General features: G+C 47.4%; 2 protein-coding genes across 2 annotated transcripts in view; both read right to left on the bottom strand.

Moving 5' to 3' along the window:
• The window catches only part of LOC144503875 (T-cell-specific surface glycoprotein CD28-like), a 184,301-nt gene that overhangs the window by 47,757 nt on the left and 119,687 nt on the right, over positions 1–16,857 (bottom strand). The window lies entirely within an intron of this gene.
• LOC144504087 (T-cell-specific surface glycoprotein CD28-like) overlaps positions 8,291–16,857 on the bottom strand; it is a 74,060-nt gene continuing 65,493 nt past the window's right edge. Inside the window, exon 4 of the mRNA XM_078229255.1 lies at positions 8,291–8,572. Coding sequence (XP_078085381.1) covers positions 8,534–8,572 — 39 coding nt within the window. The 3' untranslated portion in view covers positions 8,291–8,533. The remainder of the gene's footprint in view (positions 8,573–16,857) is intronic.

Raw genomic sequence — 16,857 nt, forward strand, 5'->3', positions numbered from 1 at the left:
CTTTATGCACGCCCGAGGGCTCAACCTCACCGCACGCTGCCCTCGAAGCGGCTGCGGGGGTGATGAGACAGTCGCACACCTCCTTGTGGAATGTGCCTTTGCAAAGAAGGTCTGGAGTGAGATGCAGTGGTATTTGTCGCGGTTCGTCCCGGGCAGCTCGGTGACGCAGGACTCTGTGCTCTACGGGCTGTTTCCGGGGACGCACACCGAGACAAACATCAACTGCTGCTGGAGGGTCATCAACTCGGTGAAGGACGCACTTTGGTCCGCCCGAAACTTGCTGACCTTCCAGTTGAAAGATTTGTCCTCGACCGAGTGTTGCAGACTGGCACAGTCCAAGGTCCAGGACTACGTGCTGAGGGACGCGCTCAAGCTTGGGGCAGCCGCCGCCAAGGCACAATGGGGAAAGGCCACCGTGTAAAGCGTCTCAACCGAGGCAGACCGAGGGCCCGGTAACTGCAGAATACCCTCAGCCTGTGTAACTGTGTGTCAATCTGAAAAATAACAGCACACAGTAAACTCTGATGTATGTATATAGTTTTAAGTAATGAAATGTAATGAATGTAATGTTTTGTAAATAAGCACTGGATTGTACTGTTAAAATTATTATTTTTTCACTGTTTGTAACTTTTGGATCTGCCGTTTGCAATGTCTTATTTGAGAGTTTTGTTTTATGAATAAAGTATATTTTCGAAATAAAAAAAAAGTTTGTCCCAGTCAAAAAAAATGCAAATGCTGCAGGAATATGATGATAAGCTCAGAGGTTCAGTCGTTAGAAGTCCATTAGTCAGCAGAATAAGCATTAGTAGTTTCAAGTCCCGGGACAGTTATTGAAACATAATATAATATTATAGAGGCACCCATTGTCCAGACATAAGAAAGTATCTTTCTAACAGAGCCGGAGAGAAGCTCATCTCACTCTCTTGGCAATGCGCCTATGGGAATGGAATAGCAGTAGAAGCATCCCTGACAACATAGCAACCAGGAAGTGGGCTTAGCCAGAGGGAAAGTGTCCAGTATTAAATGGACAAATGAGTATCATTATATCAAGTAGCATATTGCGATTGGCTGAGGTAATCTGTCTTGTATTGGACTGGCATGTTAACACTGAATGAAATTGAATCTAAGCTAATGAGAAGGTTTATCCTCGATAATGAAAAGTATAATTTGGTCAAGTGCCTCAGATCTTTGGAGGGGTCTTGTAGCGCTGAATCAGAGCTATCTGACCATCTGTAGGCATCCCATGGTCGTAGTCAATGTTTTGTATGTCTTGTGTGATTTTTGCATTTTAAAATAAATTTTAGTTATGTCTTTTGAACAGAAACTTTGCCTTTTGCGAGTTTATCAAATAAATTTAAATTTTAAGAAGTTTGGCCACCATTGTAAAAGAAATCCCCACTACACATAATGCACCCATTCTCAGAAGAAAGCTGTTTTAGCTCATTGTGTGCTGATCACAAGATCTTTGTGAACTTTGCTTCTTACAACTTCCATCTGTCCATCCTCCTCATTTCTTTCACTTTCTTTCCATCCCTCCATCCGTCCCTCCATCCATCCATCCGTTCTTTCGTCCATCTATGTGTTGTCCAATCATTTCATTCATATTTCCATCCCTCCAACCAGCCTCCCCCCATCAATATTTCCATCTTCCCAACATGTTTGTTCACCCACCCAAGGAAATTCCATCATTTCATCCCTCCATCCTTCCATAATTCCACCATTCCTCCACCCATCTAACCGTCATTTCATTTATCCATCAAATCATCTATCCATTCATCCAACTGTCCATCCCCCCATCCGTCCCATCCAACTCTCCGTGCCACCATTTATCATAGATCATAGAATCCCTACAATGCAGAAGGGGCCATTCGGCCCATCGAGTCTGCACTGACTACAACCCTACCCAAGCCCCATTCCCGTAACCCCTCCTATTTACCCTGCTAATCTCCCTAACACTAAAGTTAATTTAGCAAGGCCAATGAATCTAACCCACGCAGCTTTGGACTGTGGGAGGAAACCGGAGCACCTGGAGAAAACTCAATCAGACAAGGGGAGAATGTGCAGAGTCCACACAGACAGTGACCTGAGGCCGGAATTGAACCCAGGTCCCTGGTGCTGTGAGGCAGCAGTGCTAACCACTGCGCCATCGTGCCGCCCCAATCTGTCTGTTCATCCTTCTGTCAATCCATCTTTCCATCTCTCCACCCATTATCCGTCCATTCTGCTGCCCCTTGTCAATGCATCTATCCCATTCCTCTATCCATTGTCCATGTAGCCATCCATTCAACCATCTCTCCATCCATCTCTCCATCCTTCCATTCATCTAACCCTTTCTCCCTCACACCCTTCTGTGAGGAACACATCCAGTAACCTGCTGAATATAGCACACACTTTCCATCATGCATTAGTAACCCTCACCTTCAGTGATAACCCGTAATCCCTCCGCTGTTAACGAATGGATTTTCTCACCGATAAATTAGTAATTTATTTCACAAGGTAATCAGTTTGAAGACATTTATTTGTTTTCACAGAGACAAAGCATGCAGCAATAACTATTATTATGAATGATATTTACACGGTTAATGACCCAGATTTCGCTGTGGTGAAGAAGCTCTGTGTTATCATTCCATTGAACAACAACTTTGGGAGTCTGCGCGTGTGGAGAGGGATGTTAAGTTTCTGTCCATTTTCCAGAGGTCCCCGCAGGGAAAAGGCAAAGCAATCCATCTGCCAAGAACGTCCACTTTTAATCTTGCTTTAAAAACTCTTTCAAATTTATACCTTGATGTGAAAGGGGTTTAGTGATCTCCTGAGTTCACAATTCCAGTCACTGAAAGTGTAACTTAATATCCGATGAAGGGTAAATTATGATTAAAAAATGACACTTTTAAAACATTTTTAAAAATGTGTCCCGATGTTTCAGTTTCTCCCTTAGTCCAATTATGATCATTTATTTTACATTCTGAAATTTAAATTAGGAATAAAGGGATTCAGTACTTTTAAGTTGCTGATTTGCCGCGGGTGTGAATACTTCAATACGATTGGCTGTTTGCCAGGCTTTCTGTCATTGGTTCTGGACAGTGGAGATCCGCTGAAGGTTTTATGTTTATTTATTAATCACAAGTCGGTTTCCATTAACACTGCAAGGAAGTTACTCTGATTCCAGACTTAAACTTGTGTCGGGAAAGGGGAAGTCTACAGCACAGAGATTGCTTTATGGACAACTTGCTTCCAGGCTCATAGTGTGGCTGAATGGCCTGCAGAGATTTAACTTTTAAAATGCTGAGAGATCTTCAGTCAAGCAAACCTGATTTTTGTTTTTTTCACTCAGCCTTGTTTCATGTGGCCAAGCTGGCCAAGATCTTATCAAAGGACGCAAGGTGTTGTACGTAACAGCCTGTCCTTAGCAGAGAGGAGTTGTTTACAGACGTTTGGAGCCAATGTTCCTTTATGGGCATTGGAATGAAAACAATATGCACTTAACAGCTGAACATGATGGAGTCTGGAGTGACCAATACCTCTCTCCTGGCTCACTTTGACTGGCCTAATTGAACAATGCAATTGGGGTTTCTGATCAATTCATTGACTGGTTGCCAAGGGTCTTTTGGAGTCGAACTGTGCTAACACAAAGAGCTTGTTCACAAAGACGTGTGAAGAACCCGGGGACCGAGCTCACAAGGAAGACAACATCTGGATGAAGATGAGAACAGGGCTGATTCCATATGGCAAAATCCTGGCCAGGTTTAATGTACAACTGGAAATCAACCATAAGTAAAGTAAGAGATAGTGAGTATTTGGTTTATGCATTGCAACTATTTACTGTTTAAGTAGCTGCAGAATATATGAAATTGTGTTTTTAAAGTATTTAAAGTCGACTTTGTGTCTTTATTTGCTGCAGAAATTAAACACACAGGTCTGGACAACAGCAGCAAGCGCTGGTATTTCTGGCTCTGAGTTCGGATCACTCACACCCCCATACCCCCATATCACACACCCTCACTCACACCCCCATCCCCCCATATCACACTCCCTCACTCACACCCCCATCCCCCCATATCACACTCCCTCACTCACACCCCTTACCCCCATATCACACACCCTCACTCACACCCCTTACCCCCACATCACACACCCTTACTCACACCCCTTACCCCCATATCACACACCCTCACTCACACCCCTTACCCCCATATCACACACCCTCACTCACACCCCTTACCCCCATATCACACACCCTCACTCACACCCCCGTACACCCATATCACACACCCTCACTCACACCCCTTACCCCCATATCACACACCCTCACTCACACCCGCGTACACCCATATCACACACCCTCACTCACACCCCTTACCACTATATCACTCAACCTCACTCACATCCCCGTAGTCCCATATCACACACCCTCACTCACACCCCCGTACACCCATATCACTCAACCTCACTCACACCCCATACCACTATATCACTCAACCTCACTCACACCCCTGTAGTCCCATATCACACACTCTCACTCACACCCCCATATCACACACCCTCACTCACACCCCCATATCACACACCCTCACTCATACCCTATATCCCCATATCACTCACCCTCACTCACACCCCTTACCCCCATATCACACCCCCTCACTCACACCCTGTATCCCCATATCACTGACCCTCACTCACACCCTGTATTCCATATTACTCACCCCCACAGTCCCCTACCCCATATCACACACCCTCACTAACAACTCTGTACCCCATATCACACACGCTCATTAACACCCCTGTACCCCCATATCACACACCCTCACACACCCCCATATCCCCAAATCAGACACCCTCACTCATATCCCCATATCACACACCCTCACACCTCTGTACCCCCATATCACATGCCTCACTCACACCCTGTACCCCCATATCATATGCCTCACTCACACCCTGTACCCCCATATCACACACCCTCACTCACACCCCTGTACCCCCATATCACACACCCTCACTCACACTCCTGTACCCCCATATCACACACCCTCACTCACACCCCTGTACCCCCATATCACACACCCTCACTCACACCCTGTACCCCCATATCACACACCCTGTATCCCCATATCACACACCCTCACTCACACCCTGTACCCCCATATCACATACCCTCACTCACACCCTGTATCCCCATATCACACACCCTCACACACCCTGTACCCCCATATCACACATCCTCACACACCCTGTATCCCCATATCACACACCCTCACTCACACCCCTGTATCTCCATATCACACACCCTCACTCACACCTCCGTACCCCCATATCAGTCCCTTTCACTCACACCTGTAGTATCTCCCACCCATATCACACACTTTTATTGAGATACCAAGTTATCCTTCCCATTGCTTCCTCTTTCATTAATGCAGCTACTAATTTTCAGCATTGGTCTCAGCTTCTGTAACACACCCAGCCGCTCTCACACTCACCGTTAGTAATAAACCAGCGACTCTCCCTCTGAAATATCAACATTAAATAAACAGGCACAGTTTCTTCAAGGCTTTTAATTTTGTTACAGCGTATAAGCTTCTCAGTTGGCAGCAAGTGTCTAAGAATGGACATTTGTCAAAATCTTTCTAGCTGTGGATAATGTCGCTTGGCCATGGAGACGACTTTCCTCACACTTTCCTAACTCTATCTGAACAGTCTGATTGTGCTTTCAAAACCCTTGTGACATAATCACTTACAGCATTTCCCCAGTAGAGGGAAGCATTGGACAAAGTTATCCCTCTTCCCTATCTCCCCTGGGAAAGTGGAGTTTGCTTTCTCTCTGAACTGTTGCAGTCCTTGTGGTGATGGCATTCCCTGATTGGTGTTCGGAACAGAATTTTCAAAACAGAATGTCCTGTAAGCCGGCAAATGGTTTTCCCAGATTTCTCAGTTATCCAATTAGTTGGAGTGCTTGATGCTGCTGGGTTAGGACTTGGTGCTGTAATGGGTGCGAGTGTGTTAGATGTACTCTTGATGCTGTAATGGGTATGAGTGTGTTTGATGTACTCTTGGTGCTGTAACAGGTGTGAGTGTGTTTGATGTACTCTTGGTGCTGTAACGGGTGTGAGTGTGTTTGATGTACTCTTGGTGCTGTAATGGGTGTGAGTGTGTTTGATGTACTCTTGATGCTGTAATGGGTATGAGTGTGTTTGATGTACTCTTGGTGCTGTAATGGGTGTGAGTGTGTTTGATGTACTCTTGGTGCTGTAATGGGTGTGAGTGTGTTAGATGTACTCTTGATGCTGTAATGGGTATGAGTGTGTTTGATGTACTCTTGGTGCTGTAATAGGTGTGAGTGTGTTTGATGTACTCTTGGTGCTGTAATGGGTGTGAGTGTGTTTGATGTACTCTTGGTGCTGTAATGGGTGTGAGTGTGTTTGATGTACTCTTGGTGCTGTAATGGGTGTGAGTGTGTTTGATGTACTCTTGGTGCTGTAATGGGTGTGAGTGTGTTTGATGTACTCTTGGTGCTGTAACGGGTGTGAGTGTGTTTGATGTATTCTTGGTGCTGTAACGGGTGTGAGTGTGTTTGATGTATTCTTGGTGCTGTAACGGGTGTGAGTGTGTTTGATGTACTCTTGGTGCTGTAACGGGTGTAAGTGTGTTTGATGTACACTTGGTGCTGTAACAGGTGTGAGTGTGTTTGATGTACTCTTGGTGCTGTAACGGGTGTGAGTGTGTTTGATGTACTCTTGGTGCTGTAACGGGTGTGAGTGTGTTTGATGTACTCTTGGTGCTGTAATGGGTGTGAGTGTGTTTGATGTACACTTGGTGCTGTAACAGGTGTGAGTGTGTTTGATGTACTCTTGGTGCTGTAACGGGTGTGAGTGTGTTTGATGTACTCTTGGTGCTGTAACGGGTGTGAGTGTGTTTGATGTACTCTTGGTGCTGTAACGGGTGTGAGTGTGTTAGATGTATTCTTGGTGCTGTAATGGGTATGAGTGTGTTTGATGTATTCTTGGTGCTGTAACGGGTGTGAGTGTGTTTGATGTACTCTTGGTGCTGTAACAGGTGTGAGTGTGTTTGATGTACTCTTGGTGCTGTAACGGGTGTGAGTGTGTTTGATGTACACTTGGTGCTGTAACAGGTGTGAGTGTGTTTGATGTATTCTTGGTGCTGTAACGGGTGTGAGTGTGTTTGATGTACTCTTGGTGCTGTAACGGGTGTGAGTGTGTTTGATGTACTCTTGGTGCTGTAACGGGTGTGAGTGTGTTTGATGTATTCTTGGTGCTGTAACGGGTGTGAGTGTGTTTGATGTACTCTTGGTGCTGTAACGGGTGTGAGTGTGTTTGATGTATTCTTGGTGCTGTAACGGGTGTGAGTGTGTTTGATGTACTCTTGGTGCTGTAACGGGTGTGAGTGTGTTTGATGTATTCTTGGTGCTGTAACGGGTGTGAGTGTGTTCTCCTGAAGGTGTGTCTCCCTCGACTCTGTCGAAGCGAACAGATGCAGTTGTGGATAACCTTGCTGCAGACGGGGTCTTCACTCTGTGCTGAGCTTTGTAACAGGAGGCAGTTACACACATGGGCAGTGACCAGAGAGCTTGGTTTCAGCAACCTTGCTGCCTGACTCTTGTATTACTCCCACATCCCTCGATTCCCCAGATGTGAAAAGCATCGATCCTCCGATGCTGGGGACTGTCCCTCGTGTCACCTTGGAGCATTCGGTGTATTATTTAGAATGGGGAAAATGTTGTTGGGAAAGATTTGTGGTTCTGTGTCTTTGGAAGTTTAGAAAAGTCATCATGGTGCAAGTTGTGTGGGGCATTGACGGGGAAAAGAGCCTCTATCTTCACGTTTCCTTCTCTCCGGAATTTAAACTCCACTGTCCTGTTGAGGGAGACAGCATGTTGAATGTTTCTTGGGGCGAAGGATGAAAGGGGGGAGATAAATCTTTCTTTTATTTAGTTCCATGACGCAGCTCCCAGAGTGACTGCTCCCGTCTCTTTTCCCAACTGCAGGATGGTTCATGTTCCAGGGTCATAAGGAGAGCACTCCCCTGCCCCCATCACAAAGAAATATTAGAAATCCGAATGGAAACCTCCCACACTCGCAGCACACTCCAGCTTTCACGCTGATGGCATTCTATTCATTGATTTGGTCATTGTCAGAAGCCCTGGATATCTCCATTGTCTTGAGTGAGGCCTTGACCTTTGGGGTCACGAAGATTGGGAGCACAGATGTGGAAATTAGTCCAAAAAGCGTGGTTACCCTGGCAACGCCCTGAGGTTTACTGCACTGAATTGGTTCCCGTTTGGTTTTGATCCAGTTATCTGGCACAGAGCTGCTTGAAGCGTGTGGCTGGAAGACGTTGGGAGTTAGAGGGGGCATTTCAACATTTAAACCACAGCATCTGGACCGATGTCCAGCTGTTTTCCTGGGTCAGTAAATCAAAGGATTCAGTGAAGTGGGACATCACAGGTAGGATCACAGGAGAGACGGTCGAATGGTCACAGGGACTGGGGCTGATGAGTCTGATCAGTGGGCCCAGAATGTTGCTACTTCCTTACATTAATGTAAATAGTGTCGTCCTTCAGCTGGAAAGTAAAAAGGAAAATATTGCCAGTCACTCTTTCAGGTTGGTCGTCAACGAATCTAAAAGCCCGTTGCTTCAGCACTGATACACCAATCAGGAATAAGAATCTTACACTCCCCCGAAGGTGGCTTCTGAGCTGAGGGCGGGAGGGGGGGGAAGGAGGGGAGGAATTGAATGGACGGGACCTCCCCCCAGGAACCCGCCTGCCCAAACCCAGACGCAATTTCAGGCTTGGGTGGGCAGGGTCTCAGGTGGGAGACCCACCCATTCACCTATTGAGGCCCTTAAGAGGCCACTTCACAGCCTTTTCCTGCCCAGCCTCAATCTTTAGGCTGGTGAGAGTGGGAAACAGAGAAATAAACTTCCCTCCATCTTGGGTGGGCAGAGCGTGGTGGGGGGCGGGGGAGGAGGGGAGGGTGGGGTGGAGGGGAGGAGGAGGAGGAGGGAGGGGGTCTCAATTTGGAGGCCCCTTTCAGAGTTGGGAGGTTCTCCCCTCCGGGATCTTGGCGCTCTGGGTCCCCCACCCCCCCCCAATGCAGAGTCCCCCCCACCCCACTCCCCCATGGTCCGCTCCCCTCCCACTCCGAGGACTTACCTTTCCACCTGTCCTGGGACTTTGTCTCTGGCAGAGAGCCGCAGTACCACTTCTGGCCACTGCAGCGCTCTCTGCCTGGCCGGGTTGGAGAGGTGTTGGTCGATCTGATTGGCTTGACGTGGAGCTGACCCGCCCGATAAAGGAGCAGCGCTCCGAAAGCTCGTCATTCCAAATAAAGCTTTAACCTGGTGTTGTCAGACTTCAATCTGATTGACTGACAGCTGTCATGGGCGGGACCTCTTTCCAATGATGGTCAGAAACCCCGCCCATTGCCCATCAATGCTCAGGTCCAGCGTTAAATGGCAATGGGCGTCCGAGAGTCGGTGTTAGTACGTTATCTGCTCTCCATCCTTAAAATTCTACCCCATGGGTGAAAGCTGACGCTTCCCCATGGCGTGAGGCCCAAGCCCGGTCCGTGATGCTTTTTAATTTAAAAATCCAGTCGCAGGAGAAAGAGAGAGAGAGAGAAATAAAGAGGAAGAGTGAGAGAACGGGGGAGAGAGTGCCAGACAAGGGGGGGAAAGGGGATGGCTCGAAACAGAGTGGCCAGAGAGACAGGGAGGGAGAAAAAAGAGGGAGGGAAGGAAGGAAAGCAAGAAAGAGGGCAAGAGACAAAGCATGAGAGAAACAGGGAGGATGTACAGAAGGAGAAAACATCAAAGAAAGAGAAAGAGGAAAGTCAGGTGAACAAGGACACTGTAAACGAAAGATGAGAGAGAGAAACCAAGGAGAGCAAGAAAGCTGGGGCTAGAGGGAGGGAATGAGGAAATGAAAGTAAATGGAGGGAAGGTCAATGTTCACAGATGGAGTGACGAGGGTGGGGAAGACATTTACACCAGAGCGCAGAGGCTCAATGACACTGAGAGGAAGAACTCCCATTGAGACAGTTCCTGTCACATTGTCAGTGGGTAGTGGAGGAGGATGTGGAGGAGGGTTAGAGGAGGAGGAGGGGTGGAGGAGGATCAGGCTGAGGAAAAGGGTATAGAGGGCAGGGGCTGGAGGGGAAGGGGTGAGGAGGAGGAGGAGGGGCTGGAGGAGGGGGTGGAAGAGGAGTGGAGGAGGAGGAATGGAGGAGGAGTGGAGGAGGAGGGGATGGAGGAGGACGGGGTGGAGGAGGAGGAGGAGTGGAGGAGGAGGGGGTGGAGGAGGAGGATTGGAGGGTTGGGGTTGGAGGAGGAGTGGAAGAGGAGGAGGGGATGGAGGAGTGGGGGTGGAGGAGGAGAATGTCATAGAGTCATGAAGTTGTACAATGAAGAAAAGGCCTTTTGACCCATTGATTCTGTCAATAACTGCTACTAAAGTCGCACTAATTTCCTGCACTTGTCCCATATCTTTGAATATTACGATATTTCAAGTGCTCATCCTAATATTTTTCAAAGAATGTAAGATTTCCGGCCTCCAATACCTTGCCAGGAAGTGCATTCCAGATTCCCACCACCCACCGAGTGGATATTTTCTCAAATCCTCTCTGAATCTGCTGCCCCTCACCCTAAAACTCTGCCCCCCCGTGATTGACCCCTCAACCAAGGGGAACAGCTGCTCCCTACTCACTGTTCATACCCCTCATAATCTTATACATCTCAATCATGTCCCTCCTTAGACTTCTCTGGTCTAGAGACAACATTCTAAGCCTATCCAATCTCTCCCTATAGCTCAAAGGATCCCAGGCAGCATCCTGATGAATCTCCTCCGTACTCCCTCTGGTGCTATCACATCCTCCCTATAGTGAGGTGACCAGAACTGCACACAATACTCCAGCTGTGGCCTAACCAGCGCTCTGTACAACTCCAACATTACCTCCTTGCTCTTATACTCTATACCACGACTGATGAAAGCAAGTGTCCCGCTTGCCTTCCTAACTATTCTATTCACGTATTCTGCCGACTTCAGGGGTCTGTGAATAATTACCCCAAGATCCCTCTGCTCCTCTGAGCTTCCTGCCATTCATTAAATACTCCCTTATCTTGTTTCTTCTTCCAAAGTGCGTCATCTTGCACTTATCAGGGTTAAATACCATCTGCCATTGCTCTGCCCATCTGACCAACCCATCTATATCTTCTTGGAATCCACAACCATCTTCCTCACTGTTAACCACCCTACAATCTTGTGTCATCTGCAAACTTGCTTATCATTCCCCCCACATTTTCATCTATGTTGTTTATGGAAAAAACAAACAACAAGGGTCCCAGTACTGAACCTTGTGGTACACTGCTGGACACTGGCCTTTGGTCACTTGAACAGCCTTCTACCACTACCCCTTGTGTCCTATTACGAAGCCAGTTTCTGATCCATCTCGCCAAGCTTTCCTGAATTCCATGTGCTTTAACCTTCTCAATCAGCCTCCTATGTGGGACCGTGTTAAAAGCTTTGCTAAAATCCATATAAACTACACCGACTGAACTTCCCTCATCCACACTTGGTCAGATTTTCAAAAACTTCTAACAAATTTGTTAGGCATGACCTCCCTCATGACAAAGCCATGCTGACTATCCCTAATTAACCCACACCTTTCCAAATGGATGTTAATTCTCTCCTTCAGAATTTCCTCCAATAGTTTCCCTGCCGCTGACATGAGATTCACTGCTTTGTAATTTCCCGATTCATCTCTACTTTTGTTGAAAAGTGGAACCACTTTAGCCGCCCTCCTGCCCTCTGGCACTCCCCCCGTGGCCAGAGAGGGATTAGACATTTGTGTCAGAGCCCAGGCTATTTCCTGCCTGGCCTCCCATAGTAGCCTGGGATGCAATTCATCTGGGCCTATTGCAAACCTGTCAGAGCCTCCAATGTCTCCCTTTTCCTATGTCACACTCTGCAAGTTCCTCACTGCCCCTCTTCCTGAATTCCACACCAACGTACCCTTTTTCCTGAGTGAAGACTGAAGAAAAATATTCATTTAATACCCTTCCAATATCCTGCCACTTCACGCACACATTTCCCCCTTGCTCCCCAAGAGGCCCTACTCTTTCCCTGGTTAACCGCTTCCTTTTAATGTATTTATAAAATATCGTAGGATAATCCCAAACCCTGTTCACAAGTCCTTTTCTTCTAATTCCTTTCTTAAATTCCCTCTCATGCTCCCTACATTCCTCTCGGGCCACAGCTGAATTGTTCCCTGTGGACTTGCTAAAAAGCCTTTCTCTTTTTCCTCATCCAATCCTGAAGTGCTCTGGACATCCAGGGTTCCCTGAACTTATTGTTCCACATTTCCCCTAAAGGCTACATATTGGACCTGTGCTCTCTGCAGCTCTTCTTTGAATGCCGCCCCCCCTCCCCCCGTCCCCCCGGCCCCCTCCGACTGCTCTGCTGTAGCCCTACCCACCAGGAGCTGTTCCCAGTCACCTTTGACCTGCCTTATTTTAATAGAATCTGCCTCCCTGCAATCAAAAGCCGTTTATTGCAGGCTATCTTTCTCCTTGTCCATAACAAAGTTGAACCGTACTGTGTTGTGGTCACTATCGCTAAAATGCTCCCCACAGCCACATTGAACACTTGTCTGGCTTTGTTCCCAGGATCGGATCCGGCACGGCACCATTCCTTGTTGGGCCTTCTACATATTGATACAACAAAAAATGTGGAGGAGGTGGGGGAGGAGGAGGTGAGAGGAGGAGGGGGTGAGGGAAAGATGCAGAGGTGGTTAAGAAGGCGTATGGTGTGCTGGCCTTTATCAATCGAGGGATTGAGTTTAGGAGTCCGGGGATAATGATGCAGCTATATAAGACCCTCGTCAGACCCCACTTGGAGTACTGTGCTCAGTTCTGGTCGCCCCATTACAGGAAGGATGTGGAAAAGATTGAAAGGGTGCAGAGGACATTTACAAGGATGTTGCCTGGATTGAGTGGCATGCCTTATGAGGATAGGCTGAGGGAGCTCGGTCTTTTCTCCTTGGAGAGACGTAGGATGAGAGGAGACCTAATAGAGGTATATAAGATGTTGAGAGGCATAGATCGGGTGGACTCTCAGAGGCTTTTTCCCAGGGTGGAAATGGCTGCTACGAGAGGACACAGATTTAAGGTGCTGGGGGGTAGGTACAGGGGAAATGTTAGGGGTAAGTTTTTCACACAGAGGGTGGTGGGTGAGTGGAATCGGCTGCCGTCAGTGGTGGTGGAGGCAAACTCAATAGGGTCTTTTCAGAGACTCCTGGATGAGTACATGGGATTTAATAGGATGGAGGGTAATAGGTAGGTCTAGAAGGTCGGGATATGTTCGGCACAACTTGGGGGGCCGAAGGGCCTGTTTTTGTGCTGTAGTTTTTCTATGTTTCTAAAAGGATACGGAGGAGGAGGATGTGAAGGAGAAGGATGCTTCAAGTGCTCATCCAAACATTTTTTAAAGGTTGTAATGTTTCCGGCCTCCATTACCTTCCCAGGCAGCGCATTCCAAATTCCCACAACCCTCTGAATTTCCTAAAACTGTGCCCCTTTGTGGTTGACCTTCAAGATAGTGGGGGAAAGCTATAGTTTTCATCGAATCCCTACAGTACAGCAGGAGGCCATTTGACCTATTGAGTCTGCACAATCCCACCCAGGCCCTATCCCCGTAACCCCACATATTTACCCCGCTAAGCCTTCTCACTTACGCATCCCAGGACACTAAGGGGCAACTGAGCATGGCCAATGTACCTGACCTGCACATCTTTGGTCTGTGGGAGGAAACCGGAGCACCCGGAGAAAACTCACGCAGACACGAGGAGAACATGCAAACTCCACATAACCAGTGACCTAAGTTGGGAATCGAACCCAGGTCCCTGGAGCTGTGAGGCAACAGTTCTAACCATTGTGCCACTGTGCCACCCCATCCCCTGAACCAAGCGGAACAGCTGTTCCCTACCTGTCGATATGCCTCATAATCTTATACACCTCAATCATGTCCCCCCCTTAGTCTTCTCTGGTCTAGAGACAACAATCTAAACCTATCCAATCTTTTCTTATAGCTCAAATGCTTCATCCCAGGCAGCATCCTGGTGAATCTCCTCCGTACTCCCTCTGGTGCTATCACATAATTTCTATAGTGAGGTGACCAGAACTGCGCACAAAACTCCAGCTGTGGCCTAACCAGCGCTCTGTACAGCTCCAACATTGCCTCTTTGCTCTTATACTCTACACCACGACTGATGAAAGCAAGTGTCCCGCTTGCCTTCTTAACTATTCTATTCATGTATTCTGCCGACTTCAGGGGTCTGTGAATAATTACCCCAAGATCCCTCTGCTCCTCTGAGCTTCCTGCCATTCATTAAATACTCCCTTATCTTGTTTCTTCTTCCAAAGTGCGTCATCTTGCACTTATCAGGGTTAAATACCATCTGCCACTGCTCTGCCCATCTGACCAACCCATCTATATCTTCTTGGAATCCACAACCATCTTCCTCACTGTTAACCACCCTACAATCTTGGTGTCATCTGCAAACTTGCTTATCATTCCCCCCACATTTTCATCTATGTTGTTTATGTGTATAACAAACAACAAGGGTCCCAGTACTGAACCTTGTGGTACACTGCTGGACACTGGCCTTTGGTCACTTGAACAGCCTTCTACCACTACCCCTTGTGTCCTATTACAAAGTAAGAAGTTTAACAACACCAGGTTAAAGTCCAACAGGTTTATTTGGTAGCAAAAGCCACACAAGCTTTCGGAGCTGCAAGCCCCTTCTTCAGGTGAGTGGGAATTCTGTTCACAAACAGAGCTTATAAAGACACAGACTCAATTTACATGAATAATGGTTGGAATGCAAATACTTACAACTAATCAAGTCTTTAAGAGACGAAACAATGTGAGTGGAGAGAGCATCAAGACAGGCTAAAAAGATGTGTATTGTCTCCAGACAAGACAGCCAGTGAAACTCTGCAGGTCCACGCAACTGTGGGAGTTCTGTTAGTTAACAAAATTCCCACTCACCTGAAGAAGGGGCTTGCAGCTCCGAAAGCTTGTGTGGCTTTTGCTACCAAATAAACCTGTTGGACTTTAACCTGGTGTTGTTAAACTTCTTACTGTGTTTACCCCAGTCCAACGCCGGCATCTCCACATCATGAAATACCGGCTCCAAGTGGAGAGGATCGCCAAGAAGATCGCGCATCTTACCGGCTCCTATTACGAAGCCAGTTTCTGATCCATCTCGCCAAGCTTTCCTGAATTCCATGTGCTTTAACCTTCTCAATCAGCCTCCTATGTGGGACCGTGTTAAAAGCTTTGCTAAAATCCTTATAAACTACACCGACTGAACTTCCCTCATCCACACTTGGTCAGATTTTCAAAAACTTCTAACAAATTTGTTAGGCATGACCTCCCTCATGACAAAGCCATGCTGACTATCCCTAATTAACCCACACCTTTCCAAATGGATGTTAATTCTCTCCTTCAGAATTTCCTCCAATAGTTTCCCTGCCGCTGACGTGAGATTCACTGCTTTGTAATTTCCCGATTCATCTCTACTTTTGTTGAAAAGTGGAACCACTTTAGCCGTCCTCCTGCCCTCTGGCACTCCCCCCGTGGCCAGAGAGGGATTAGACATTTGTATCAGGGCCCAGGCTATTTCCTGCCTGGCCTCCCACAGTAGCCTGGGATGCAATTCATCTGGGCCTATTGCAAACCTGTCAGAGCCTCCAATATCTCCCTTTTCCTATGTCACACTCTGCAAGTTCCTCACTGCCCCTCTTCCTGAATTCCACACCAACGTTCCCTTTTTCCTGAGTGAAGACTGAAGAAAAATATTCATTTAATACCCTTCCAATATCCTGCCACTTCACACACACATTTCCCCCTTGCTCCCCAATAGGCCCTACTCTTTCCCTGGTTAACCGCTTCCTTTTAATGTATTTATAAAATATCGTAGGATAATCCCAAACCCTGTTCACAAGTCCTTTTCTTCTAATTCCTTTCTTAAATTCCCTCTCATGCTCCCTACATTCCTCTCGGGCCACAGCTGAATTGTTCCCTGTGGACTTGCTAAAAAGCCTTTCTCTTTTTCCTCATCCAATCCTGAAGTGTCCTGGACATCCATGGTTCCCTGAACTTATTGTTCCACATTTCCCCTAAAGGGTACATATTGGACCTGTGCTCTCTGCAGCTCTTCTTTGAATGCCGCCCCCCCTCCTCTCCCCGGCCCCCTCCGACTGCTCTGCTGTAGCCCTACCCACCAGGAGCTGTTCCCAGTCACCTTTGACCTGCCTTATTTTAATAGAATCTGCCTCCCTGCAATCCAAAGCCGTTTATTGCAGGCTATCTTTCTCCTTGTCCATAACAAAGTTGAACCGTACTGTGTTGTGGTCACTATTGCTAAAATGCTCCCCCACAGCCACATTGAACACTTGTCTGGCTTTCTTCCCAGGATCGGATCCGGCACGGCACCATTCCTTGTTGGGCCTTCTACATATGGCCCAAAAAATGTGGAGGAGGTGGGGGAGGAGGAGGTGAGAGGAGGAGGGGGTGAGGGAAAGATGCAGAGGTGGTTAAGAAGGCGTATGGTGTGCTGGCCTTTATCAATCGAGGGATTGAGTTTAGGAGTCCGGGGATAATGATGCAGCTATATAAGACCCTCGTCAGACCCCACTTGGGAGTACTGTGCTCAGTTCTGGTCGCCCCATTACAGGAAGGATGTGGAAAAGATTGAAAGGGTGCAGAGGAGATTTACAAGGATGTTGCCTGGATTGAGTGGCATGCCTTATGAGGATAGGCTGAGGGAGCTCGGTCTTTTCTCC

This window comes from Mustelus asterias, chromosome 14 (genome assembly GCF_964213995.1).
Source record: "Mustelus asterias chromosome 14, sMusAst1.hap1.1, whole genome shotgun sequence".
Classification (NCBI taxonomy): Eukaryota; Metazoa; Chordata; class Chondrichthyes; order Carcharhiniformes; family Triakidae; genus Mustelus; species Mustelus asterias.